The sequence below is a fragment of the Limtongia smithiae genome (genome assembly GCF_038497785.1).
Source record: "Limtongia smithiae strain NRRL Y-17922 unplaced genomic scaffold V1518scaffold_8, whole genome shotgun sequence".
NCBI classification, from domain to species: domain Eukaryota; kingdom Fungi; phylum Ascomycota; class Lipomycetes; order Lipomycetales; family Lipomycetaceae; genus Limtongia; species Limtongia smithiae.
The window spans coordinates 168,942-194,175 of record NW_027117629.1 but is presented as its reverse complement, the minus strand read 5'-3'; the positions used below and the strand labels follow the sequence as shown (position 1 = coordinate 194,175).

The 25,234-nt window shown below is 53.7% G+C and overlaps 8 protein-coding genes across 8 annotated transcripts; 4 read left to right on the top strand and 4 right to left on the bottom strand.

The window, feature by feature from the left end:
* Window positions 1-1,453: 1,453 nt before the first annotated feature.
* Window positions 1,454-5,893, bottom strand: V1518DRAFT_418572 (P-loop containing nucleoside triphosphate hydrolase protein). Its single transcript, XM_066904572.1, has 4 exons — window positions 5,355-5,893; window positions 4,288-5,307; window positions 1,954-4,240; window positions 1,454-1,904 (listed from the first exon to the last, which is right to left on the bottom strand). Exons 1-4 carry the CDS (start codon window positions 5,841-5,843, stop codon window positions 1,672-1,674), a joined length of 4,029 nt encoding a protein of 1,342 aa, XP_066758693.1. The 5' UTR covers window positions 5,844-5,893; the 3' UTR covers window positions 1,454-1,671.
* Window positions 5,894-6,931: 1,038 nt separating this feature from the next.
* V1518DRAFT_375307 (uncharacterized protein) lies at window positions 6,932-8,278 on the top strand (the record flags this gene model as incomplete). The annotated part of the gene is made up of 2 exons (XM_066901497.1): window positions 6,932-7,280; window positions 7,566-8,278. 2 exons carry the CDS (start codon window positions 6,932-6,934, stop codon window positions 8,276-8,278), a joined length of 1,062 nt encoding a protein of 353 aa, XP_066758692.1.
* A 37-nt stretch (window positions 8,279-8,315) lies between these two features.
* Window positions 8,316-11,039, bottom strand: V1518DRAFT_418570 (uncharacterized protein). The gene has a single exon (XM_066904571.1). The coding sequence runs from the start codon at window positions 10,628-10,630 to the stop codon at window positions 8,726-8,728; it is 1,905 nt and encodes a 634-aa protein (XP_066758691.1). The 5' UTR covers window positions 10,631-11,039; the 3' UTR covers window positions 8,316-8,725.
* A 429-nt stretch (window positions 11,040-11,468) lies between these two features.
* V1518DRAFT_418569 (uncharacterized protein) lies at window positions 11,469-12,182 on the top strand. Its single transcript, XM_066904570.1, has one exon. It carries the CDS (start codon window positions 11,480-11,482, stop codon window positions 12,047-12,049), a length of 570 nt encoding a protein of 189 aa, XP_066758690.1. The 5' UTR covers window positions 11,469-11,479; the 3' UTR covers window positions 12,050-12,182.
* On the bottom strand, window positions 12,132-15,029 carry V1518DRAFT_308773 (putative GTPase activating protein for Arf-domain-containing protein). The gene is made up of 5 exons (XM_066901115.1): window positions 14,772-15,029; window positions 14,691-14,707; window positions 14,470-14,580; window positions 14,316-14,407; window positions 12,132-14,266 (listed from the first exon to the last, which is right to left on the bottom strand). The coding sequence occupies exons 1-5, from the start codon at window positions 14,869-14,871 to the stop codon at window positions 12,214-12,216; spliced, it is 2,373 nt and encodes a 790-aa protein (XP_066758689.1). The 5' UTR covers window positions 14,872-15,029; the 3' UTR covers window positions 12,132-12,213.
* Window positions 15,030-15,536: 507 nt separating this feature from the next.
* Window positions 15,537-16,208, top strand: V1518DRAFT_375223 (formyl transferase; the record flags this gene model as incomplete). The annotated part of the gene is made up of 1 exon (XM_066901493.1): window positions 15,537-16,208. The coding sequence occupies one exon, from the start codon at window positions 15,537-15,539 to the stop codon at window positions 16,206-16,208; it is 672 nt and encodes a 223-aa protein (XP_066758688.1).
* Window positions 16,209-16,250: 42 nt separating this feature from the next.
* On the bottom strand, window positions 16,251-22,701 carry V1518DRAFT_418558 (uncharacterized protein). The gene is made up of 10 exons (XM_066904569.1): window positions 22,534-22,701; window positions 22,257-22,470; window positions 22,042-22,192; window positions 21,823-21,984; window positions 19,072-21,764; window positions 18,822-19,021; window positions 18,405-18,773; window positions 18,104-18,347; window positions 17,851-18,054; window positions 16,251-17,798 (listed from the first exon to the last, which is right to left on the bottom strand). Exons 1-10 carry the CDS (start codon window positions 22,545-22,547, stop codon window positions 16,323-16,325), a joined length of 5,727 nt encoding a protein of 1,908 aa, XP_066758687.1. The 5' UTR covers window positions 22,548-22,701; the 3' UTR covers window positions 16,251-16,322.
* V1518DRAFT_418556 (uncharacterized protein) lies at window positions 22,597-25,138 on the top strand. Its single transcript, XM_066904568.1, has 7 exons — window positions 22,597-22,894; window positions 22,955-23,170; window positions 23,222-23,325; window positions 23,382-23,549; window positions 23,606-23,963; window positions 24,014-24,506; window positions 24,559-25,138. Exons 1-7 carry the CDS (start codon window positions 22,622-22,624, stop codon window positions 24,744-24,746), a joined length of 1,800 nt encoding a protein of 599 aa, XP_066758686.1. The 5' UTR covers window positions 22,597-22,621; the 3' UTR covers window positions 24,747-25,138.
* Window positions 25,139-25,234: the final 96 nt, after the last annotated feature.

Below are 25,234 nucleotides of genomic sequence, written 5' to 3'. Positions count from 1 at the left end.
GACCACGGTCCCTAGACATGCCAAACAAGCCAGACGAAGTCATAGCAAGGCGACTGCTATAATCGAAATCGCGCGACGTCCCTACGACCACCTCGCGGCGGCGAAGGGCCGCCAGCAGGTGGTCGTTGCATATCGGCGATTTCATCAACGACCACTCTGCACGTTTAGGCTCGCATTCATCATCGGTTGCTTGCCGACGGCCGGACTCAGACGGCCAGAGGCTGCCCGACAAACCTTCCATTCAGCGGCTTCTATGCATACACTCTATCGCTGCTTTTTCGTTCTAAGCCCAATCACCCGCTAGCTCGTGCTCTCCGCTCGACACTGTGAAATATGATCTGGTGTTGATACATCCCGTGCGGTGTGTCTGCCGACGACGATGCGAGGGGGATGTGCAGGCACTCAATTTTTTTGCTCGTTTTCTGTGTCCTCGCACGCCGCGGCTGGCGCCTGCCTTAGCGCGCACTCTCGTCCTTCGTCGTCGTCTTCCAATATAAACCATCGGCGGCGGGCCGCAGGGCGTTGGGACACTGCACGCCGGGCTGCTGCTCACGCTTTTAGCAGGTCCGAGGGGCGACAGCCGCGGCGCAGTCGCCGAGACGCACCCGTTGTATGCTACTGCTGCATAGAGAGAGTTCAAAGAGAGAGAGGTCTCGAAGACCTGTGCCCGCCAACGTCGGTGCACCGGCGTAAAACAAAAAAATACGCACCCCGCGCACACACAGCGCGGCCTCCGCCGCCCCGCGGCCTCACCTGTGAAGTGCCGTCGCGTCCGCTTAAAACCGGTGCCGTTTTCTGACGTGTGAGTCTGCCGCCGCCGCTGCCTCTGTCCATGCTGTGGCAGTATCGGCGGGCCGGCGGCGGCGTAAGGACACCGTGTCTCCGACACCTAGCAGGGTTGCACGTACGGCGGGTCTCACTCTCCAGTCTGAGGTGGTCCCTCTTTCGTCCCGCTTCTCTCAGTTATCGTTCATTGTTGTGCAGATCAACCGCTGCCAACTCATCACACCCTACGTCGTGCGTACACACTACCTGTTTGCCAGCGTAACTCCCGGCCGCAGGTCTCACCTCCGAATGCCGTCGCAACGGTGTGTTAAAGTTGACGCACACTCACTTCGTCATACTTTTCTTCGCCACCGACCGCTATCACTTCTCTTTGCCTTTCCTTCTCACACACCCACCGCACGCCATCCTCTGTGCGCGTGGCGAACGTTGCAACGTCGACCTTTCTTGCACTCCGACGAGTACCCTGTGTCGAACTTGCCAAGCTCAATTAACTCTCCAACTAGCTGAACACGCGCACGTATACCGCAATTGAGATTCAATATCATATCCCGCCGTCCCGCCGGCGATGAGTATTGTATGGCGCGGCTGCGGCGTAGCGGCGTTTGGCCTTCATGAGGAAAACGACAGTCAGGCACGGTTTGGCCCTTCACATGCAGCAGAGACTACACGACGAACATCCGCCCACCGTCGCATTTCTGCTCTCACCCGTAGCAGCTATTCGTTCACAAAATCCCAGACATCCCCACGCCCTGCACCAAAGCTACTCCAAAAGAACTGTATGTGTATCATCACTATATATGCGACAGCCAAAAAACCAAACCATGCTAAATTGTTATACATCACACCGCTCCCCCTTCCCCAATGTGTACCAAAAACAAACCAATATCACCTCGCGACATTCAACTTCAACCGTACGAGCTTCAAAAACAAGCACGCAACAAGTCGGTACCCCATGATGCACCCAAACATGGCCCACAGAAAACCCTTCTTGTTCACATTCACGCCATATTCCTTCAGCAACTCCTCGCCTGTGTCAAACGGGCAGCTGCCGTCAGACAAGCGCACCGCGTCGCTGCATGTGAAGTGCAGCCCGTCGAGCGCGTAGTTGAGAATGACCGCTGCGCAGGTGTTAGCACAACCCAACAATCACAAGAAAAAGGAACTCACTCATCGAGTACTTCAGAGGATTGATATAGTTAATCCCCCGCAAAAATCCCATCATCTCGAGGGAAAACAACCCGTTCATAGTCGCGCCGATCGTGAGCACAAGAGACGTCATCGTGGCTGCAAACCCAGTTGTGCGGAACATCGTATTGAACACAATACCAATTGACTCGCCGCAATTCACAATCGTAAGCGTTCCGTACGCGACCACAAAAAACACGCCCACGTCCCGGTGCATGCCCGTCACCATCACCATCAACGCGGAAAAGATCAGCCCATTCAGAATCTCCGTTGGGAGCTCGAAAATAAGGTAGTTTACTACAAACGGCAAAACTCCGTACACGCCGTCGTCGTGCTCACGGTAGAATATGTCCCGCTCGGACGGGTAAACCGCGAGGTTGTTCAGCATCCCAATGAAATACAACCCCGCGCACTGTTGCACCAAACCGTACCGATTCAGCGCGCCGTAGTAATCCGACTTGAGCGGCGAATAAAAGAGTGCAAGTATAATCCCAAAGCCAAGAATTTGTCCCAACCGCGCAATTATAATCGTCGGTTTCCGAATCATATTCAAATACCCCCGCCACATCAATATCGGCAGTGTGCGCGCAAACGGCGCGGACTTGCGACTCAACGACCCCAACTCCACTGGCGTCGTTTCCTTCCTGATTTTCGCGACCTGCGCCTGCGCAGCCTTGCTCGTCTCGTGCGTCTCGTGCCGTTCAATCAACTTGTCGACCCGCTGCCGCGTCACGGTCTCGCTCGTCATGTCTTGCAGGTTCACCGACACCAAGTCCAGTAAATGATCTGCCGGATTCGTGTGCGCAGGACATTTGAACCCCGCGTCGTCAAAATACTCAAGCACAGTGTCGCGTCCGGGCCCGCTGTAGACGACTTTCCCGCCCTTGGCCAGAAGCAACACGTTCCCGAAAAATGGAAATAAATCCGAACGCGGCTGGTGAATCGTGCAGATCACAGTGCGTCCTTCGTCCGCCAGACCCTTGAGTACCTTCAACGTCGACGCAGCCGTAAAACTATCCAACCCAGACGTTGGCTCATCGAGCAATAACACCTTGGGCTCGTTCAACAGTTGAATACAAATTGAAAGCCGCCGCTTTTCGCCACCAGAAATGCCCTTCAGCAACTCATCGCCAACAAGGGTATCAGCGCAGTCTCTCAACCCCATCTTGAAAATAACGTCCTCAACACGCGCTTGCCGCTGCGCTTTGCTTAGGTTCCGCGGCAGCCGCAGCTCTGCCGCCACACGTAACGTCTCGCGCACAGTCAGCGTGCCGAGTAACCCATCGTCCTCCTGCGTGACGTACGAACATATCGAAGCAAGCACACTCGGCGACGGTTCTTGCCCTGCAAACAGCACCGAGCCAGAGGACGCGTACCGTGAGAGTAGTGAGGAATGCAGTCGCAACGCAATGTAGTTGAGGAGCGAGGACTTGCCTGACCCAGAAGGTCCCAGGATAGCATTGACTTTGCCAGGCTCAAAGTGTGCAGTAATGCCGCGCAGTATCTCGATCTCCTTCTGCTTGAGACTCAAATGCGGTTTGGATATCACCAGATGCAAGTCGAATAAGTCGACCGCGATTGGGTGCGGTATCGCAGACGGAACATACACTCCGTCGGTTGCATCTCCCTGAGCATACGCTATTTGACTACTCGCAGTGGCGGTCGAGATATCCGTAGGCTTGATTTTCAGAAAAAAAGCCCCGACAAGGTAGTATCCCACAGAATACGCGAGCACTATACCCAGAGGCAGCGCAATCCAATGTTGCGGGATCGCGATAGACTCGAGAATGTATGCGCCGGTGTACTGCACGCACTCTACATTCGACGCGTCGCCGTACGGACAATCCCCAAAATAATTTGTGAACTGGTTAGACACTAGCGCGGCAAACCCGTAGTAAAGGTAAGCGACCCACTTTATCCAGCGTACGTACACTGGGACGGTGTTGACCTGATTGAAATATCCGCTGCCCATCGACTGCACCGTATATATCATGTTCGACACAAACGACGCGCTGGCATAGTCCCGGGAAATACTGACACAGAACAGAGCGGCGCAGACAGCGCAGTAATGCTGCAGCAGGTTATTGAGGAAGTATATGAAGAAATGATATGCCGTACGCGTGAGTCCCATCATGAAGTACGAAGTCACGGAGAAAAACAGCGGCGTAAACAAGTCTTCCGTAAGCAATTTGGCAAGACGGCGCGAGATAATGAAGCCAGGAATCGTGACCATACCATCCTGGTACTCTCGGTCAAACACCTTCATATCCTGCTTCTGTCAGTGCTACCCAATACCCCGCACAAATCTGAACATACCACGGCGCAAAGACGATACGTCTCATAAAGCAGAATGACATATCCCTGCATCGAGTTGCACGAATACAACGCGCCGAGCGTGGAGCGGATACCCGCGGTGGTCGGCTGCAGGTCATAAAAGATCCATCCGCACATGACACCAAGCACAATCGCTTCGATAAGAAACGAACCAAGCTCAAGCGGATCGCGCATCGAGATTTTCCATATGCGGCTTGTCAGGATGGCGATTTCGCGAACGAGGTTGGCACGGGAGTCCTTAAGCGCTGGCGGCGCGGGGCGTAAGTCGACGGGCGCGAATGACTTGGCCTGTGTCCATATCGCAGCAAGACGAGCGACCCGGTCGCGTGATATCTCCTCAAGATCATGCGAGCGTGTGTCAACTACGGCGATATCAATGAGGTAGTCTGCTGGGTTCATCCGGTCCGGCACGCTGAATCCGTGAGATGCAAAGTGTGTGAGCGACTGCTCGACTGGCCCCGCGTACAGAACCTGGCCGTGCGAGAGTAGTGTGATAGAGTCAAAGGAGAAAAAGATATCCGCGCGGGGCTGATGAATCGACATGATCAAGGTCCGACCGCGCCGAGCGAGGTTGTGAAGTGTTTGCACGAGCAACTGCGCCGAGAACGCGTCAAGGCCGGTCGTGGGCTCATCGAGGAAGAGCACGGACGGATTTTTGAGTAATTGGATGCCAATACTAAGTCGCCGCTTCTCGCCACCGGAGAGACCTTTATGCATTGTGTCGCCAACAATGGTGTCAGCACACTCTTTAAGCCCGAGCTCGAGGATCACTTCCTCGACAAGCTGTCGCCGCTCCGCCTTTGATACCGACGAGGGAAGTCGCAGGTCGGCGGAGTACATGAGCGTTTCGCGGCAAGTGAGTGAGGGCAGCAGGATGTCCTGCTGGATAACATATGCATGGCGGATGCGATGCACGCTCGTGTGGCCGTTGAAGGTGATGGAGCCGGAGACCGACATCTTCGCGCTGCTGACACGGTCGGCCATTGCATTGAGCAGGGATGTCTGCGATTATCAGTCATGTGCATCCATGAGCGTCAGGGAATGCTTACCTTTCCAGAACCGCTGCCACCGATAATCGCCATGAGCGACCCACACGGCACGTCGAGGGATACGTTGTCAAGAATCGTCTTTGACACTAACTTCTTCTCTTTCGCTTTCTTTTCGTGCACTGTGGCCTCAATGTCTTCCTCGTGACCGTCGTCGGTGTTCTTCTTTCGGAACAGCTTCGTTTTGATAACGCGTGTGGTCAAGTCGCGCACAGCGATGTCGACCGCGTCGACTGCAGTGAAATGAAAATACGTGCCTGCAGCCTGCTCAGACTCGTCCGTGTCGCTGCGATTGAACACTTCGTGCAGCTTGCTGGAGCTCGCCGAGATCGCGGCCGCCGTAGCTATTGCCACGGCGGCATCGATGGTGCCGATATCGCCATTGCTGCTACTGGACGACGACTCTGACTCTGTGGTGTCGGAGAGCCGGTTACTGCGCCTATCCCCAGCTGCGGAGAGTATCGCGCACTCTTTGTCTAGAAGGAGGGCCATGGCATGGCGTGTAGGCGGCGGTGGATGTGGGACGATTGGCCTGCTTGCCCGTGCCGAACGGGCTAGTCAGTCAGGGTCTTGGGCGGTTCATGGCGTGGCCCCTGTGGTTCTCGTGTTCGTGTCCGCACCGCCGCCGTGGCGCATCGTATGGCGCAGCCGACACAACACCCGTCGCTTCACGCCCTCGCGCACAATCGTCACACGCCGCCCGTTCTCCACACAAACCCCCCCCCGCCACAAGCACCTCACTTCACCCGCGTCAAACACGCGTCCAGTCAACAAACAATCGACGCGTTCTCCGCGCGCGTCCAAGACCGCCTCGCCGCTTCCACCGCCGCCGGCATCGCGCGCCCGCGCCGTCGCCGCCTCCTCCCCTCCCCGGGCCCACTCGCCACCGTTCTTTTTTCGCTCAACTTCACTCCGCTCCTCGCATCGCCGCCGTCATGTCCTCACGGCGCTTCCGTCGCCGCAACCCCTCCCAGTCTGGCCCATCCGCCATCGACGACACCAACGAGGAGGCAGACCGCGCTGCCTTCGAGGACGTACTTAACTCCCTCCCCCAGTCCCCCATGGTCGTGTCTACCTCTGCCGTCCAGAGTGGCGTACCCACCACAACTACTACCGCTTCCTCCTCCTCCACCTCCTCTTCCACCTCCTCCGCCGCCGCGCAGCTGCCGACAGTGATCACCGCCACGCCAGTGATTACTCGTCGCATGCCCGCGCCTGGCGTATCCGCTCAGCCCCCCTTGACTGGCCTCGTGTCCTCATCACTCGGCGTCTCTGCGAGCAGGGTAGATTCCTTCAACTCCACTGACCTCGGTCTCGATGACGACGACGAAGACGACGACTCCACGACCCCGGTCCTCCACAGCATGACCGATGCCGTCATGATGACCGACCCCGTCTTTGAACCCTCCCTCGTGGGAGATGACACTAAGCACGCCTTCAGCGACGCCAGTACCGCGGCTGTCGAACACAACACCGTCAGCGCTACCCTCGCGGAAGCAGTCCGCGCCATGGACGACGTGCACCCGGACGACATCGTCGACGAGGACGAGGACGATGCCGACGTTGAGGAAGACGACGACATGGACGATGATGGCACCGCGGCCGCCGCCGTCGCGGTCGTCGTCGCCGCTGCCGCCGCTGAAGCTGCTGCTGCTGCCGGCCACCACCACCATCACCACCCAGCATCTGCCGCCGCCGACATCGCCGTGCCTCCTGGTACAGGCCGCCTGTGCAGCCGCTGCAAGATCGAGAAACCGACCAACTCCTTCACCAAACCCACCGGCCGCGATGGCTTCTACAAGTTCTGCGCTCCCTGCCGCGAACAGAGCCGCCAACACACAAGCGACACTCGCAAGCGCAAACGCGAGTTCGAGCGCATGAGCGCCGTGCGCGCCGCTGCTCTCGCTGCTGGCGGCAACGGTGATGTCGGTATCGGCGCCAACGCCGCCGGCGGCAGACAATCAGCTGCCGACACGGGCATCGACGGCATGGTGCCGTCCATGAGTGGCGCGGTCGCGCTCGCCGTCGTCGGCGCCGGCGGGACGGCCAATGCCATGGGATCAGAGATGATTCTTGGAAAAGACGGGTTCTTCAGAGCAGGCATGGACCTTGATCTCGCCGACGTCGGTGGCTCTAGGGGCGTCGCGCTCAACGCTATCGAGATCTCCAGCATGGAAGAATTCGAAAAACTCTTCCCTCGCCCGACACAGCAAGACCTCAACTTTGTTGCCGCTGCCGAAAACGATGCCGCCGCCGCTGCTGCTGCTGCTGCCGCCGCTGCCGCCGCTGCCGGCTCCTCCTCCGCTTCAACTGAACCCACCTCTACCACCCCAGTGCTCCTCCCCACACTCCACCAATCTACCTTCGTCCTCCGGCCCACCGTTTCCCTCAATGGCGGTCACTCCACCATCTCCGACATGATGCGCGATGTCGTCGCCGGCGGCGAACCCGTTGAGCTCTTCAAAGCTATCGTCCAGGCCATCTACGACGTCTCCGGCTATTACTTTGCGCGCCGCGCCCGCACCCGCTCGCCCAAGAGCTATCGCATCCAGTACGTCTGTTCCCAGGTCGCCGACACCTCCAACCACCGCGGCACCTCACAAACACCCAAGCGCGCGCGGTCCCGTCGCGAGCTTTACGACTGCCACGGCCGCCTCATACTCGCCGCCTCCTACCAGGACCACTCAGTCACCGTCAAATACACCCACCGTGTTGTCCACGGGCCCGCTACCCGTCGCAGGTACCTTCCCGACGTCGTCAAGCAGTACATCATCGACAACCGCGACCGGCCGCTCACCGACATCTTCAACGGCATTAAGACCCTCCACATCCCCGTCGTCGGCTTCGATGTCGCAACCATCTCCCGCAAGCAAGTCTATATCTATCTGAAGCGCCTTGGCGAGTCTGAGCGAATTGCCCAGATCTAGGCCGCATCCTAACGTGTTTAATTTTGTTAGTCCAATGTATTCTGGTAAAACTGCGTTTCTCAACCTTTCTATAGCTAAACTACTTGAACGCACTATCCATAAAATTATGTGTATATATACCTGGATACCCATCCCCCTTGTCCCGCCGTCCTTCTGTCTTTGCAACCCAGTTTTCTCTGAACAAACCACGCACTTATGTACGACACAAACAAAACAATTCTCAACTCATAGGCAAAACCGCCCCCAAAGCCGGTCTAAAACATCTATAACAATAGTAACACCACATAAAAGTAAAGAAAAAAAGAATGAAAAATCCCGAGATCTCTCTATGATGATATATGCCCAGACCCGAAAATAAAAGAAAATATGCGAGAACAGCCAAATCCCAGAGCACACATGGGAGGAGGACTAAACGTTACAAAGCACATGAAACAAAAACCCTTGTACCTATGAAGGACCCGAGTGCGGTGGCACCCATGATCCGTTGTGCGCGCGCGCAATTGCGGGCTTCGTGTAGTCCGACATATCACCCTCGTCAGAATACATGGCCACGCGGAAGAACCAGTCATAGTCGTACCGCTGGTACTCAAGATCATTGTAGTAGTAAAAGTTATCTAGCGAAATGTTCATCATGGGGCCACGGTATCTCTCAACATCGTTGATAAGCAAGCTGAAACCAGTCCAGTTGGATCGCGGATGCGATGGATAGTCCCACGCGACAAGGCTGCCGTTGAAATTAGTCGAGTTCGTAGTAAAGTGCGCAAGATCGGTATTCCGCGGCCCGCCACGGTTGAGCTGATACTCAGTCTGCAGGATAGAGTCATAGCCCCAGCGAGTCGAACCGTTGAGAAACATGCCGACAGCAAGGCCTTGGTAGAGCAGCGACATCGTTGTCTGGAACGCTGTTGCCGGTAGAATGAGCAGGCCCAGGATGTAATGGTGGATGCGCAGAGTCTCGTTGGGAACAAAAGCCATGACTATCAGGGTGGTGAACACGATGGCATAGGCGGCCAAGTAAGGGAAGAACTTGGCGTTCTTCCAAATGACATAGGCCTGCCCGCATGCGCCCAAGAAGATTGCCAGCAGGACAAAGGTGATTGCAGCAATACCACCGGGTAGATTCTTGATGTCCTCAGCCACGAATCGATCGAGAGGTAGCTCGTCGAAGGTATAGTTGTTGAGAGCACCAACCCAGAAAGCACCAACCCACAGAACAGTCTTAGTAAGCTGAGCACGCACGTTGGTAAGCGTTGGCTTGATCGCGACGTTCAAGATAACGTAGCCGATAAAGGCGGTGGGGAGCAGACGCTGGAATGCTACAGAGACAGCCTCGGCACCAGGGTCGGGAAACTTGTTGGTTGGCGGTGGGTCCGTGGCAAGGACGATCGACCAGAAGCCCATCATGAACATACCCCAGAAGAACACTGAAGGCGAGTAGACAAAGTATGCGAAAATTGCGGAGAGTGCAATGTTCACTCCAGTGATAGCCCATCGCAGATCGTAGCAATTCTCCGAGGTCACCGAGCTGTCGAACACGTAAGACGCCGGGAAGTACGACGGGAAGCCAATAGTTTCAACACCGTTCTCAGTAGAGGACGGGAAGGTGTCGCGCGCACCGTTGAAGATGACACGACCGCAACCACCGTTCAGCTGCGAGACGACACCAGCATGGACAGCAGCAGCACAAACAAAAGAATCCGCGCGGTATCCGTTCTTGTCACCAATAACGTACGGCTTGTAAATCACGTTGTCTTTGCCGACAGTGGTCATGGAGTACATGGCAGCGCCGGCGCAGGAGGAGGGACATCTGAAAGTGAGAGTCGTATTCGCGTCGAAAGGCTCACAGCGCTTGGCGTTGAGTCCGCATGCATTGTACGGGTGGGTCATCCACAGCGGGTTGTTGTTGCATTCAAGCAGCTCGATCGACTCTTCGGAGGAAGTGACTGGCGAGAACTTGGACTTGTGCGATAAGAACACGAAGATGAGGAACCACGCGCAGAGGTAGAGTACAATAGCGGTGATGCGACTGCGCTTGCGCATTGAGCGGCCGATCTTGAGAGGAAGGACCTGGATGGGGGCGTAAAGCAGCGACACGTGCGACGGACGCGGCGGGCGCGGGCCACGCAGGAACAGGATGACGCGGCCTAGCTTGCTCTTGGGCAGGACAACGGGGTGCTCAGCGGCATTGAGAAGATCGTCAGTGGAGTAGGAGGGCGAGGGGAGAAGCGGGGACTCGTCGGAAATCGAGGGCGTAGACGGCGCGGACGCTTCGACGATCGCGGAGTAGTTACGGACGAGAGGACAGGTAGAAGGGAAGCCTGCGGCCTCTTCGACCGTCTCAGGAGCGCCCATGTTGGCGATCGCGGTGTTGAAGGCGCTGGAAACGAGCGGATGCGCGGTGTAGAGAGTGGAACGGGAGGAGAAGAGTGAGAGGAAGTGAGGGAGAAATGGAAGAGCGCGCGAGATACACGTTGTGAGTCTCGCGGGACACGAGCTGCAGCACAGCGCCTGGAACGCTTAGTGGCTCCGGTCACGCCCGCTGGCGGCGTCGCGCTAGGCCCAGACAGGCAGGCACGTGCCGACTTCCTGCCGTCTTCGGTCGCTTCTACTCTGCCACGCGCGGCCGCACTCCTCGTGCTGCGAGTTTTGCCTGTTCTCGGCCGTCTGCGATTCTGTGACGCGTGGAGGTCGAGATCATACGGCGCATGGGCAGGAGTGGCCTGGTTGGCCGATTCATGCTCACGCGCGCATGTGGTGGACCGTGGTTGCGTGCTCACTACAACAACAAGAGGCGCGCCACCTCGGCCAGACTGCGTCGCCGTGCGTCTCTCCGTTATCGGAGCAGAGATCAGATAATCAGTACCTGTTTTACGCGTCCCGCAGTCCCGCGCATACGCACCGTATTCGGATCCCCGAGCCCGCCTCGGCTGCGGCGCTGCATATCCACTTGCTCAGTGCACATATTCCGAGTGCGCATGCGAATACGGAGTGCCACGAGGCCCTCGCCCCCCAGTCTGGGCGAGTCCGGCACCGCCCGCCAAGGAGCGTGCTGAGATCAGCCGCGCTGACTGGCCCACCCCAGCATGTCACTGTACCCGCATTACCCGGCCCGAGAGACCGCGACGCACGTGCCGGTCACGAGCAAATTTGCCAAACTACCAACTCTGTTCGTCTCCACGTTCACCAAACACGAATGCGCGCATGCCGTCCCAGTCCCACTACGCAGTCCTCGGCCTTCCGCCGCCGTCATCGGCGCCTGACTCACTCATCCTCGATCCGGTCGAGCTCCGCAGGGCCTATCGGGCCGCTCTTCTCTTGCATCACCCCGATAAGTCCGCCTCCTCCTCTCCCGCATACTCTGTCGACGCCATTCTTCTCGCCTACCAAACACTAAGCAACCCAACCCTCCGCGACGCATACAACACCCGTCTCCTCGGCACCGCCGCCGCTACCACAGCCCATCTCCATGCCGGTGACGCCGTTCCCCATGCCGAAGTTGTGGATCTCGACGACCTCCTTGAATCCAACACCATATGTCTCGTGCACGCGCTCAACTTCGAATACCATGATGCTGAGCGCCATGTCGTAACTTCTGAATGTCTGATCAGACATGCTTGGTACAGGCAATGTCGCTGCGGCAATCCCTACGCATACCTAGTCCCTGATGAAATTCTCGAGCAAACTCTCCCCGACGCGTCCGACGAGGGCGAGGTCTTGGTCCAATGTGCTCGCTGCAGCTCATGGCTTTGTGTCCAGTTCAGCGTCGTCTGATCTCTTTTCTCTTGCATCCTCGGCGTTCATGTCAATTTATGATCAAAACTACAGCACAAAATGTACACTACAGGCAAAAACAATTCATACAAGTACAGCATGCTCATTTTCCCTTTGGTGTCACCAAAACAGCTTGCACGACACCGATAATCTAAATGGCTTCCTTACCACCGTCTCGAACCCTGGTTTGCAGGCGCGCCTCCTGCAAATGCGCTCAGCTGTCCAAACACATCCGGACTTTGTCGTCCATCCTTCCCTGGCGCCGCCGTGCTGCCATTGTTATACGTCGGCTCCACCGCGAACCGCACTTGCCCTCCTGTAGCTGGCGCTTGCTCCTGTTGTCGGCTCGCCAAAAACGGATTCCGCGTCCCGGGCTTCAAACTATGGTCCTCGTGGACACCATTCGCCGGCTGCTGCGCAGGCTGCGTGCCGACTGCAGGCCCGCCAAGCAGCGACACAGACGAATCTCGTTGCGCGCCGCCAATCGGGATCGCCACCGGCGATGAGTAAAAATCAGGATGCTGATACAGGGCCATGATCGTAGACTTGTCCACCTGCGACTTGAGATACCCAGTCTGCATCGGCTGCTGAAACTGCGCCTGTCCTGCAGCTTGCTGCGGCGGCATCCCGGTAGACTGAGGTTCAGTCGGGAGCTGTTGCCATTGGTACTGCGGAACGCTCTGCTGCGACATTGCTGGCATCTGCGGAGTCGCGACATGCGACTGGTACGACGGCATTGCCGGCATCGGAGGCGGGGCCTGCTGTTGCTGCGACGGCATGAATCCAGAAGACTGCGGCTGCTGTGCCTGCGGCACGAAGGCCGTAGGCTGTGGTCTCTGGTACCCCGTCATCTGCGGTATCAACGACGCATTTGTCGTTGTCGATACTGTGCCCGTCTTCGTTGGTGAAAGAGCTGCCGTCGTCGTGCTGGGCTGTTGTTGACTTAACGACAGTCCCTGGAAAGCATACTGCAGGCTCTGCGCCGTCGATTGCGGCTGCTGAGGCTGCTGCGCTTGCGGCTGATGAAATGCGTACATTGGATTTGTTTGAGACGCCGAAGTCTGTGCTGTCGCACTCGGCGTTGCAACCGCCCCTCCAAATAATCCACTCCCCGCACTCAGTACACCGGTAGGCTGCGGCTGCTGCGCACTCGCAAACGGGAAACTGTTTTGCACCGGCGCGTTTCCAAAAATATTCGCACCCGTGTTGTTCATCGGATAAAATCCAGTCGCTTGTGGCAGCAGCGGTCGGAACGCATTGTCTTGTGCGCCAGCAGAACCAAGAGCGCCAGTAGGACGCGGCGCCTGGAACGGTGCTACTGCAGCTGTCTGTTGCTGCTGCTGTTGCTGCTGCTGTTGCTGCTGCGGTGGCCAGAACGCACTCGACAGTGGAGCACCGGTCGGCTGAGCGAATAGAGCTTGCGGAGTGAACTGCGGCGCCGTCTGCGGTGTTTGCTGATGCGACATTTGTACTTGTTGTCCATACGGTTGTTGCTGTGTAGAGTCGAACGGACCACTGACAGCATCACTCTGCGTTGATTGCTGCAACTGCGCTACCGGCATCATGCCAATTGGGTTGCCGTACTGGTCATATACCGTCTGCTGCTGCTGCTGCTGCTGCTGCGGCGGCGGCGGCTGTGGTTGTTGCTGCGACGCCGCTGCTAGTCGTGCAACACTGCCATTCGTTGGGAAGCTGCTTCCAGACGCAGATGGCCGCGGTGGTAGCGCAGGTCGATCTTCCACGTTATCGCTCGACGTCAACAACTCCACCGCGCGCTCAATATCACCATTCGCTTTACGCAGCGCATCCAGTGCCGTCGAGCGCACCGTGAACCCCATCTCCTTCAACTTGAACAGCTTATCCTCATACTCGTAATCATCTTTATACTCAAATGTCTTTGGCTTGCTGCTCCGCGAGGACTTTGACCGCCGCGTCTGCTCGGCAGGGCGATACGACACCTGCACTGGCTCGGGCTGCGCGGTTTTCTTATTGCGGCGGAATGAAAACCGCGATCCAAAGGAGGCAGAAGAGGATTGATCAACAGGCTTGCCCGTACCAGAGTAGTAGTCGTCCGGAGCGCCGCCGCGGCTGATGCTCCCGCGGGTGTCAAACGAGTCGCTGCCGTCGCCGTAGCCGTACACATTGCCAATGTCGCCCGAGGTGTCGCCACGAAATTTGCCGCGTTCGTATTTATCCCTAATATACCGTTCCGCAGAACTACTACTCATTAGTTGAAACGCAGCATACCCCAGATTGTTGAACGTACTTGTCGTCGTCGTCGCTGCCGATATACCGAGACCGCATATCCTCCGGATCCCACCGCTCGTTTGCCCTCGTGTTTCCAATCTCCTGCATATTCTGCAGTAACATGTCAATTCTTGCTCACGGTACTTCGGCGTAACACGTCGGCATGTACATACGTAGATCTGGTCGAGCGTCCACGAGTCCTGGAGTAGACTCTTGACTTTGGAAATATGCGTCCCCATCTTCCGGTGGATCCCCGCGCATCGCTCGCACAAAAACACACCGAGCTGTTCATGAAGATCCCTAGTCAGTCAAGTGCACTTCGTATGGGTAGTGTCGACCCCGCATGAAGACGACGTCCTCGGCACCTGCGGGATTGATCCAGCCAGCCACTCACATTCCAGCTTGCCCATGCTATTACAATATCAGTAATTCATCCGCACACAACATCCCCTAAAAAAAGAAAAAATCTGCGCACCTGGGTTGCGCGCCCCGCAGTCGGCGCATGTTCGGTTGTCCGGCTGCTCCACAATGCTCTGCAGCAGCGCCTCGTTTTTCTTCTCTCTGCGTCTCGACATCGCGGCGGAAATACAGCCGCAGTGCCCTCGGGGATGTGCAGACGAATATTCAAATTACGCCTCGGGGAAGGGGGTGGCAGGCACCAAAGAGCGAGCGACTGGTGGTGGGTGCAGAAGCTGGATGCTAATTTCTGGCTGGCGACGACTACCCTAGTGAGTGCACATGTGTCGGCGGCCACCGCCGGCAATATCGCAACCCTTTCGCCTGCGCTTATATCGCCCTGCCCTCCACGAATCACGACTACATACACAACACTACTATGGTATTCAGGCACATGGCACGGCCAATTGGTGATAACAGCCATCTTCCGGCCGCTCGCGGGAAGCCACCTCCGCAGCGGTACAACCAGCGGAAGCGGACACTTACAGCTGACATCTCCACTCGACTCCCCCACCCTCTAGCCCTGTCAGATTCCTCTTAACCACCACTCCTCTACTCACCCGTGCTCAGGCTCCGGATGAGCACCCAGCCATGCCCACAACTCTGTCTGTCAATGGAGTGTTAGCTCATGTTCTCGAGTTGACTCGTCTAGGGCAAGGGTGGCTGCCAACCCATGGTCGAGCAGCTGGTTAACGTCGAACCTTAAAAAAATCCCAACGACCTCGAGCCTTGAATACGTTCCTCATGCTCGCCCAGTGAACAAGGCCCTACAACTTACGCTAACATGGGCGACAAGAAACTGAAAATCGTCGTGCTCATATCGGGCTCCGGCACGAACCTGCAAGCTCTCATCGATGCTGTCGCCGGCGCCACCACTCCGAAAATCACAAACGCCAGCATCTCCGCCGTCATTTCTTCCTCCGCCTCCGCCTACGGTCTCCACCGCGCCGCGACCGCTGGCATTCCCACATACGTGCACGACCTGCAAGCTACGTACTATGCCGATATCTCCAAAGAATGCACCGCGAAGCGGCGACAGGCGCGCAAGCAATTCAACATCGACCTTGCGTCCAAAGTGCTCTCACTGAAACCCGACCTCATCGTTTGCGCAGGGTGGATGCTTATTCTGTCACCCTCGTTTCTCACGCCGGTCGAGAAGGCGGATATTCCAATTATCAATCTGCATCCCGCCCTACCGGGACAATTCGACGGAATCCGCGCCATTGAGCGTGCGTGGGAGGCTGGTCAGCGCGGTGAGATCTCCACGGCCGGGCTTATGATCCACCGAGTCATCAAGGAAGTCGACCGCGGCGAGCCACTAGTAGTCAAGAAGCTCGATCTGCGCAAAGACGAGACTCTCGAGCAGTACGAAGAACGTGTGCATGAGAACGAACACATTGCAATTGTTGAGGGCACCGTCTTGGCATTGAAGGAGTTGGAAGACAAGCAGCGGTAGTACTATACCAGGTTTTGAACACGAATAATATAATTGTAATATAATCGTATACTTAGTTATAACTCGCCGTGGTCAAACAAAGCTGCACATGAAAACCCTGATCGAGAACACTACTTAATACGGGATACCGTTCGTCATCTTCTGGAACTCATCGTAGCCTCTAGTATAAACACTCTCCGCGCTCTTCTTGATAAGTCCACGCATGTACACCGCAGCCTCTTTATCTGACTTCTCCAGAACAAATCGTTCGCGCAGTTTTCTGATCGTGGTCTCGCCCTTGAAGCACGGCAGCCCGCTCTCAAGCATTGGCACAACGCACCTGATAATGTTCTCCGCGTACGGCCGGCACGACAGGAACGCCTTGATGCAGAGCTCCTCGAACCAGTGATACGCCTGCGTATTCGCGCTGCCGCCCATGACCTGCACCATCTCATGCGTAAGCTTGAACGGTGCCGCTTCAAACTTGACGCCGCCCGGAACGATATCGAAACAGAATCCGAAATCAATGTGTAGAATATGCCCATCGTCATCGTACATAATGTTACCGTTGTGTCGATCTTTAAATTGCAACAGATACGAAATCACCGAGTATGCAGCCATGCTCTGCACAAAGTTGTTTCGCGCATGCTGGAACTTGATCGAATCCTCGCCGCCGTGCTTGCTAGTGAAATACTCATACAGGCCGTTCACTGCCTCGCGACCAAGCATGTCTCGTGATATCGAATTAGGCAACACGTCAATCACACCGCATCCCGGCGCTGTCGCAATCACGCGATACGGAAACAAATACAAATCGAGCCCCGAGGCGTTGAAAATTCTCCGGAACAGCGCAATCAGCTGCAGCGCCAGCATATCCTGTCTACAATCGTCGCCAACCTTGAAAATCGCACTCAACCGCTGCTCAACAGTTTCAACGGCTCCGGTATCCGTCTCTTCTTCGCCTTCAGCGTCGATAGGCGCAATCTTCTTGATGTTCTTCCGAATCTTGAACGTCGCCATAAATGGCGCCTTTGCGTGGCTCTGAAGTGGTTTGCCAGACTTTCGATCGATTCCAACAACGACGCCATCTGGGTTACTTGGTAAGTAAACCCCAACTTCGACCTTGATTTTCAGCATTTCTTCGTCAATCTTGATCTTCTTCTCAGCCTTGGTCTTCTTTATGTATGGCTTCAGTTTGCCCGAGATTGACGTGACTTCATCGAAAAACTCAAACTCCCGCTCGTAGAAATCACGATCTTCGCCGCTGAATGAAGCCTTCATCTTCTCCAGCACTCTGTCTAAAGTCGGCTTCACCGGATCCGGCTTGGTCGCATCTTCGTCTCTGTACGCGTTCGAGTTCATGTTCCAGATAATTTGGTGGGCAAACAACTGACTCAATTTGGCTGTCTCTAGAATATACCGCTCGATGTACCCTCGGTTGTCATTTCGCAGCATCTGGACGATCTGCGGTACGTAGAAAAACGTGACGTCGACGTTGTGGCTCTCCAGTGACCGCATAGCGTATTGCAGAATCAACGTATTGTTGCTGTACTCCGGCATGAAATAATTAATCGCATTGATGGGATTAGCAGGAGCCCAGTAAAGCAAGTACTCGAGGCCGATTAGCACTAACTTCATCACTATGAAACGCAGTACTGCTTACCTTCAACTCTGCAGTCTTGTTCTTAGACACCATGCCCTCAATAAGATACGGAAGCGCATTCGCGTTGTTAACAAATCCTGCCGGAAATTTCTCGTTTAGTCGCTTCAGCTCTTCATTGATAGAGTCAGTTTTAAATCGGGCTGCATATGACACCGCCAGAGCAGGATCAATAACCCATGCCGCCGTCGCCATTTCAGGTCGGGCCTGATATTCACTTAGTACACGCACTCGCCCAAATACCGTCTAAACATACTTCAAACGACTTCTTTGGAATATAAGTCTTCAGTTGCCGATAAGGTACGAAGTCCAAGGGATCAAGCCAAATAGCCATCCCATAGACTTCATTCTCTAGGAACTGAAGCAACAGCTCCTTCTCCAAATCCATCAGTAGCGTCTTCTCGGGTTCGGTGATTTCGATCTTCTTTACTGAATCAAACACAGACAGCAAGAGTCTGAATTCAGTTTTCAGTTTCAATTTGTTCCCGCCAAACGGATAGCTAAAGCTCACAGTCAGTACTATGCTCTCATTTCTCGGAGCAACAAAGTCAACTTACACAGGTGGGCTTGCGAACCACGACAATGCGGCATTAAATACTAAGGACTTGAAATAGCTCGCGCGCTGAGAAGAAAAATCACGGCTATCCAGTAACTGCAGCGCAAATAACACGATATTGAACCGGATATCACGCACAAATGGATGAAAGCTGGCCTGCGGCATGTGCAGCAGTGCCACTCGCAGTACGCGCTCAAATATCTCGAACACATGAACACTTCGGAACTTGCTGGACTGGAAATTGCTGGCGATCATCTCCACCACATATAAGTGAGGCAAAAATTTGTTTTCCGCGATCGTAGCATCGTGCATGATATCCTCTTTGCTCGAGGGCGCGTATTCCATTTTGCCGTTGAGGACAGGGATCAAACTGAGAAGGGTCAGCTTGGAAGCAAAAAAAGGTCTAGTTGCAACTTACTCATGTGATTTCGAGAATGCGCCATCCTTCCGGCGAATGCTCCATTCAAATCCAAGGGCAATCTCAGACAAAACCCGCGACTGATACTGCGGGGCCTCATTTAGGATCCACAACCATAGCGAGATACCAAGCTTTATGGACTGCTTCGAGAAAATGCCAAAGGGAATGGTGACTATATAATGTATAAGTTCGCAAGCATACTGTTCAAGTTAGTTTACTAACACATCAGTAATATCACAGATGCACTTACAAATTCATGCGACAAGCTGAATGCCACAGCACGCAGAAGTCCTTCCTTAAGCTCCGCAACCGATACAAACTTCCGATGACTCACGCGTTCATTCATTCTCAATAGGGTCGCTTGAATATCCCGGAAATCGCTCTCAATCTTGCCCATTTCAGAGTTTCCGCTACGGCGATATACCTGACGCCATGTGTATTGCGCCAAGAAGTCGGACAGCGTATCAATTCTGACCTCAGCTTTCTTCTCGAGTGACACTAGCTTGTTGTCGCTTCTGGGTATCCGTCCACCCATCTCGACAGCAAATGAGCGCCCGAGAGCTAAATGTCCAAATGCTTTCAGATCGTCCATTTCGGAAAGATAGGATTGCAATAATCCTTTCACGTCCAATGGGGTCTTGTCAATAGCGCTCTGAACCCATGTAATGGCCTTTTCATGGAGTCCCTTGAGAATCGCTTTGCGATGTGCATATGAATCTGAAAGCTCGAGTGTGATGTTTGCCTTAGCTGATACAAACACAGATCTGGGAGAGTACTGATCCACATCTTCGTCAATGCAGCTCTCCCATAACAGCGTCAGCAGCTCCAAAAGTGTGAACAAGCTCTCTCTATTGCACAGTGCGGACGGAATTGCATCGATAATGCGCTGCGTGCTGCTCATTGCCGCCGATGCAACACTGCGGATTCTGTGGCAGCACAAAATCAATAGCTCGCGCAGCTGCTTCGAGATGCGGACATTGGTCGACACATCTGGTTGCTGTCCGACGCGCGCAAGATATCGCTTCATCACTTCGCTCATAATGCCACTCATTAACCTCAAAAGCTCACCAGATCGAAGACTGGGGTCAATCAAATATAACTGTACTTTAGAGCAATCACCAGCAGATGCGCGTAACGACTCCAGAAAGACTGTAGCTGAGAGGAAAACCTGCTTCGGATAAGAGAGCGCCCGCAGTTCTATGGTAGCCGACGTAGAGGCTGCAAATGCAAGTAATGATTTCTGCCTCTGATCATTCAGTTCATGCTGCGAGGCGCCTAGGTGGAGAATAATGTTCACATCGATGACACTCTCAAACTGATCAGAGGAATCCTCCGCAATGAGTGGTGGAGAATTCCAAGCAATAACTTCAAGATCTACACGCTTGTCCGTGCTCAATTTGGAGCCTAGCCAGTACCCGTGCACAACCATATTGAACCACGCGTTTCGGAATGCAGTCAGCATTTCAACCTTATCTGATTTGAACGGTTTGCCGCTCTGGATCGTTGGTAACAGCTTAGCCATTGGTGTGATGAGGCAAGAAATCTCCTCGGCGGGAATAGCAGTACTTGACTTGATGCGATGATGGTTCAGGTCGTGCACATCGCCCTTACTGACAATGTCATCAAGTAGATACTTGAGATACATCTCATAGAATGGATGATCTTGAGTCAGGCGGCTTGCAATCCGGACTCTTGCATCAACGATGGCATCTTTCATTTCCACGTCTCCCTTCGCAATGGCTTCACTAATGAGCCGAGAATAGAACTTTAGAATATATCTAAATTCCTTCTCAGTGCCGCTGAGAGCAAGATTAACGAGTCCCGTGACTATGCATCGGTCAATGAAGCTGTTCACACGGCCAATCTTCTGTGATAGCACTGAAACTGCAAGCGCGGTGATCTTGTTGTCTCCGTAGTGCTCTACAACCAGCGCCAGAGCATGAATCACGTTTTCAAAAATAATGCTCTTCTCTTCTTCCGAGCGAGACAGAAGACTAATGCTGCTACCCATACTTGTAACGCGTTCCAATTGTCTGCTGCGGCTTCTCTGTGTGTCGCTCTGCACGTCGGGGATGCCGACAATTACATTCGCCATGGTGTATAAAGTAGATATGACGGCATCCTCTGAGAGAAATTGCAAGGCATATGCAACGCAGACTGTGCCGACTTGAATCGTCGACTGCGTCGCACCGTATCGCACAATGAGTCGAGGGAAAATTCTGGTCAGCGAGCCTCCGATATCTGAATCTAGTCTGCAGAGAAGAGACATGATTTTCAAAATCCGGATAATTAGCGTTTCATCAATAATTTGATCCTCGTCATCTAGACATCGCGCAATAAATTTCATCAAGTCCGCAACATCGTACAGATCGAATAGAGTTGCAATGCAGAGTACTTCCAAACTAGACGCCTTGATAGCAAACACGAGTCGTCTCTGTCGCGGAGATGAAATGTCAGCATAGTCTGTTCCCTCTTCTAAAGTTGTGATTTCATCCACAGCCATATCGCAGCAAAGCTTGATGGCCTTTGCTTGCAATTCATTAGGCGATTGCTCAAGTCTCTTTCCATCGATAAGAGCATCGAGATACGAGTTCGTTGCCTTGTTCTCCTTAAAGGTCGAGGGGAACAGATACAACCCCGCAATGTGTCGAAGAGTCTCAATATAACGTAGTCGCACGAGACCAGGACCGAGAATTTGTCCTGCAGCCTTGTATTTAGCTCTGTATTCGGTCCATACGCGATCGCTCGCATTGGAGTTGTCGACAGACAGCATCGCCGACACGCATTGTTCGAGATGAAGAGAATAGTTGCTGTAAAATATGTCATGGAGAGATACAATAAGCTTCATCTGGATGTCGGGGGAGTTATGGTAGACAGTACGGTCTAGAATAGCAGACAAAAATCCCTGAAGAGAGAACGTCAAGGGGAACATCTGCGCATTATCTGTTAGAGCATGTTAGCATTCGCGTCGTTAGAGCCAATACAGTACTCGCATTCTTACCACGCTGAATTGACTCGTCAGAAACAGCAGTCTTGATATTCTCCAAATATGAATTAATATATCCGCCGGCTAAGTCGCGGAGCTCCGTGAATTTCTCTCCGATGTCGATAATCGCCAGAGTCAGCTTCAGTGTGAGAACTTCCCAGGGAGACGGAGTCATAACTATTGCTTCAATTAGCACTTCCATAGTCATACATAGTGGCTTTTATCGAGTCTCACCTCTGGTGAAGGCTGTAGACGCGAGCTGCTGGTGGTAGCTCTCCACAAGATACAGGCCAAGCTGGTCAAGCAACTTTACAGAGTACGACGCGTCGGTGAGCTGCTGCACAGAGTCTGCAAGCGCCAGTAGCACCTCCAACTCCTTGGATGCCTGGTTTATTTGAGTGAGCAATTATCCGCAGCTTATGCGAGTAGATCACCTCGGTTTGGCTTACCATTGGGATGTTGTGAATGTGCCCATTGCCGTTGGATAGCGCCTTTGTTTTGTTGCCGTTCATAGCTGGTGTTTTCTTCTCTCGGAATAGAAACCCGCCGTGTTTGAGCGAGTCAAAGATCTTTTGCTGGTCGTTCTTGTTGGCGTCGGAATCCGCTGCCGTCAGCGACGCGAGGCGACCAAGCGCCTTAAACCTGATCGACGACCGGCCGACCCTGCAGCACGAGCGTCAGCTCGTGTCTTCGGAGCACTAGAAGAAAACAATTATTTAGACGTACCCATAGCTGTCCATTGCGGCAGTCAGTCCTCAGGTAGAACCAGGAGGTTTGTGGCGGCGAAAGTCGGAGAGGGCGACGACGATGCGCAATGACGCTGCGGCAGCTTGTGAAACGTTCCTCGGCAGATCAGATTCTCGAGCTCGATATACGAGCCGCCGACGACCGCGACGACCACGACACCATCAGCCTGATTCCACCTCCACCTCTGGCCTTTCTTTCCTCCAAACACTCGGCAAATCTACAGACGTCTGCACACCTTACCTCATTAGAGTCACAACCAATGTCTGCCGCATATCGCAAGTATGCAGATCTGATACCCTCAATCAGCGAGCCTGAATGGAACCAGCTCAACTCGCTCGTGGTATGCCGCATTGCTCTCATAGCCACCCATTGGGGCATTACACTAACCAAGCCCATGAAGGACCAAGATCCCGATAGTTTTGACAACTGGGAAAAACTGATCCAAGCGACCGAAGCCCTCGAGGGGGGACTAGGCAGAAGCTCTAGTCCAGAAGTGATTGAGCAGGCTCGCCGCGTATTTGACGCTTTTCTTGGGAAATTTCCTTTACTGTTTGGATACTGGAAACGATATGCCGACGCCGAATTTGCCATATCTGGTTCAGATGCTTCAGAACTGGTGAGCGAGAATAATTGTCTGGATCACAGTCCTGTCTAACATGAGGCCCAGATTTATCAACGAGCTGTTGCCAGTATCCCGGGCTCGGTGGATCTATGGACAAGCTATTGCTCTCTTAAGATGGAAACATGTCCAGACGACGAGGAAGTCCGAGAGTATGCTCGTTTGTCACTTCGATGCTGCCTTTCGTACTAACCTGCTCGTCACACAGCCTGTTTGACACAGCCGCAGACTTCGTCGGGCTTGACTTTTTATCACACACATTTTGGGACAAGTATATTGAATTCGAAGAGCGCATGGAGAGACAGGATTTGTTGATCAAACTCCTCGAGCGGATCATTCATATTCCGATGCACCAGTATGCTCGCTACTTTGAGAGGTATGTGCGAATAGCCTTCGCTGCTGACTCGTGACTGGAAGTTAATGTTGACACAGTTACACGACTCTCGGCGCGACACGGCCAATAGATGAACTGGCTTCTGAACAAGACATAAGCGATATCAAGAAGTCCATAACCAACGCGGATCGAATGGGCAAGCCGAAATCGCATGCTGAGGTTGAGCGTGAGGTCAGAACACAAATCCACAAGCTGCATACCAAGATATTCTCAAAAACACAAGAGGAAACGATGAGCAGGTGGCCATTCGAAGCTGAAATCAAGCGTCCGTACTTTCATGTCACATTGATTGACGAGTCAGAACTCGTGAATTGGCGAAAGTATCTTGATTTCGAGGAGCTGGAGGGAGATGTTGAGCGAATCCGATTTTTATATGAAAAGTGTCTTGTTGCCACGGTAAGTGCTTTGATAATTGTAAGCTACTGGAGCTCGCTCACATCTACTAGGCTCTGTACGATGAATTTTGGTTTCGATATGCGCGGTGGACGCTCTCCCAAGGCGAAGATTTGTACGAAGACGTGCGAAACATCTACCGTCGAGGAAGTGCACTATTCGTTCCGATATGTCGACCGGCATTTCGTGTTGCATACGCCCATTTTGAGGAAGGCACCGGCGAAATTAGTCTCGCGAGAGACATCTTCGAAAGCGAACTCGTCGAGCTCCCCGGGAACCTCGAGATACTAGTTGCACGAGCAAACCTAGAGCGGAGGGTAGCTGGTGTTGACGCTGCGATTCAGTTTTACAAGAATGAGCTTCAGTCGAATACAAATGATGTATATACGAAAGGAAGCTTGGTAGCGGAATGGTCGAAGCTGATCTGGACATCGAAGGGATCCGACCAGGAAGCACGGGACGTGTTTGTACAGTACAAAGACAAATGTCTTGATAGCCGTTATTTCTGGATAAACTATCTCCAGTTCGAGCTAGGGCTGCCTACAAGTATGTTTCTCCAGCGAAACCCTCAGATTTGACTTGTTAATGTTGTCATTAGGTTCCGAGATAGAGCATGAGAGGTACAAGCGCATTTCAGAGGTTCACTACGAAATGCGAACAACAGCGCGGTTACCTCCCACGACCGTTAAGGACTTATCGCATACCTATATGGTATACCTGTTAGAACGCGGCGGAGCAAGTGCTATTCAGGAGTACAACAGACTAGATGCCGAAGTGAATGGGTAGGTTTATGAGTCAAGTTTCGTTATGAGATGTACCGCACTAACTATCATCAAGGCCGTTCTCCATTCAGAAGGACCATAAACGAAAACTGGCACCAGGCGCAGCCGACGACGACGCCATCAACAAGCGGCTACGAGAACAAAATGGACACTCATCAGAGCCTCTGGAAGAGGCGCTGATCAATACGTTAAATATTCCGGCAGCAGAGGAAGCCAACTAGTCAATAATGATAACTTAGTAATGATTTGAAGCCATGTGTGTTTGAATAATCCCAGCATCGAGAGAAAAATTTGTGTATTATGTTGTTTTGTACTTTAATTTACTGTATCTTTATGTGCACTCTGATAATGCATTAACGACTTGCTTATATATAAACGCTGTCGTTATATCTTGCCAAAGATGTTGCTGCGCCAGACATGATTTAGATCTCCAGTCTCATTGGCCGAAAAATGCTACAGTTTGGCTACAACTCAAAATTGCGACATGTAAAC

What these genes read in the sequence shown, in the direction of transcription:
- V1518DRAFT_308773 (XM_066901115.1), bottom strand. Translation starts at nt 14,871, where the DNA reads ATGTCGAGACGCAGAGAGAAGAAAAACGAGGCGCTGCTGCAGAGCATT. An exon ending in GGACGCTCGACCAGATCTAC is followed by an intron (nt 14,408 to 14,469) that starts GTATGTACATGC and finishes ATGTTACTGCAG; the next exon opens with AATATGCAGGAGATTGGAAA. An exon ending in GGCAGCGACGACGACGACAA is followed by an intron (nt 14,267 to 14,315) that starts GTACGTTCAACA and finishes AATGAGTAGTAG; the next exon opens with TTCTGCGGAACGGTATATTA.
- V1518DRAFT_418570 (XM_066904571.1), bottom strand. Translation starts at nt 10,630, where the DNA reads ATGGGCGCTCCTGAGACGGTCGAAGAGGCCGCAGGCTTCCCTTCTACC.
- V1518DRAFT_418556 (XM_066904568.1), top strand. Translation starts at nt 22,622, where the DNA reads ATGACGCTGCGGCAGCTTGTGAAACGTTCCTCGGCAGATCAGATTCTC. An exon ending in ACCAGCTCAACTCGCTCGTG is followed by an intron (nt 22,895 to 22,954) that starts GTATGCCGCATT and finishes AAGCCCATGAAG; the next exon opens with GACCAAGATCCCGATAGTTT. An exon ending in CGAGCTAGGGCTGCCTACAA is followed by an intron (nt 24,507 to 24,558) that starts GTATGTTTCTCC and finishes TGTTGTCATTAG; the next exon opens with GTTCCGAGATAGAGCATGAG.
- V1518DRAFT_418569 (XM_066904570.1), top strand. Translation starts at nt 11,480, where the DNA reads ATGCCGTCCCAGTCCCACTACGCAGTCCTCGGCCTTCCGCCGCCGTCA.
- V1518DRAFT_418558 (XM_066904569.1), bottom strand. An exon ending in ACATTCACAACATCCCAATG is followed by an intron (nt 22,193 to 22,256) that starts GTAAGCCAAACC and finishes CAAATAAACCAG; the next exon opens with GCATCCAAGGAGTTGGAGGT. An exon ending in TTCCAAAGAAGTCGTTTGAA is followed by an intron (nt 18,055 to 18,103) that starts GTATGTTTAGAC and finishes AGTGAATATCAG; the next exon opens with GCCCGACCTGAAATGGCGAC.
- V1518DRAFT_418572 (XM_066904572.1), bottom strand. Translation starts at nt 5,843, where the DNA reads ATGGCCCTCCTTCTAGACAAAGAGTGCGCGATACTCTCCGCAGCTGGG. An exon ending in GTGGCAGCGGTTCTGGAAAG is followed by an intron (nt 5,308 to 5,354) that starts GTAAGCATTCCC and finishes TGATAATCGCAG; the next exon opens with ACATCCCTGCTCAATGCAAT. An exon ending in TCCTCTGAAGTACTCGATGA is followed by an intron (nt 1,905 to 1,953) that starts GTGAGTTCCTTT and finishes ACACCTGCGCAG; the next exon opens with CGGTCATTCTCAACTACGCG.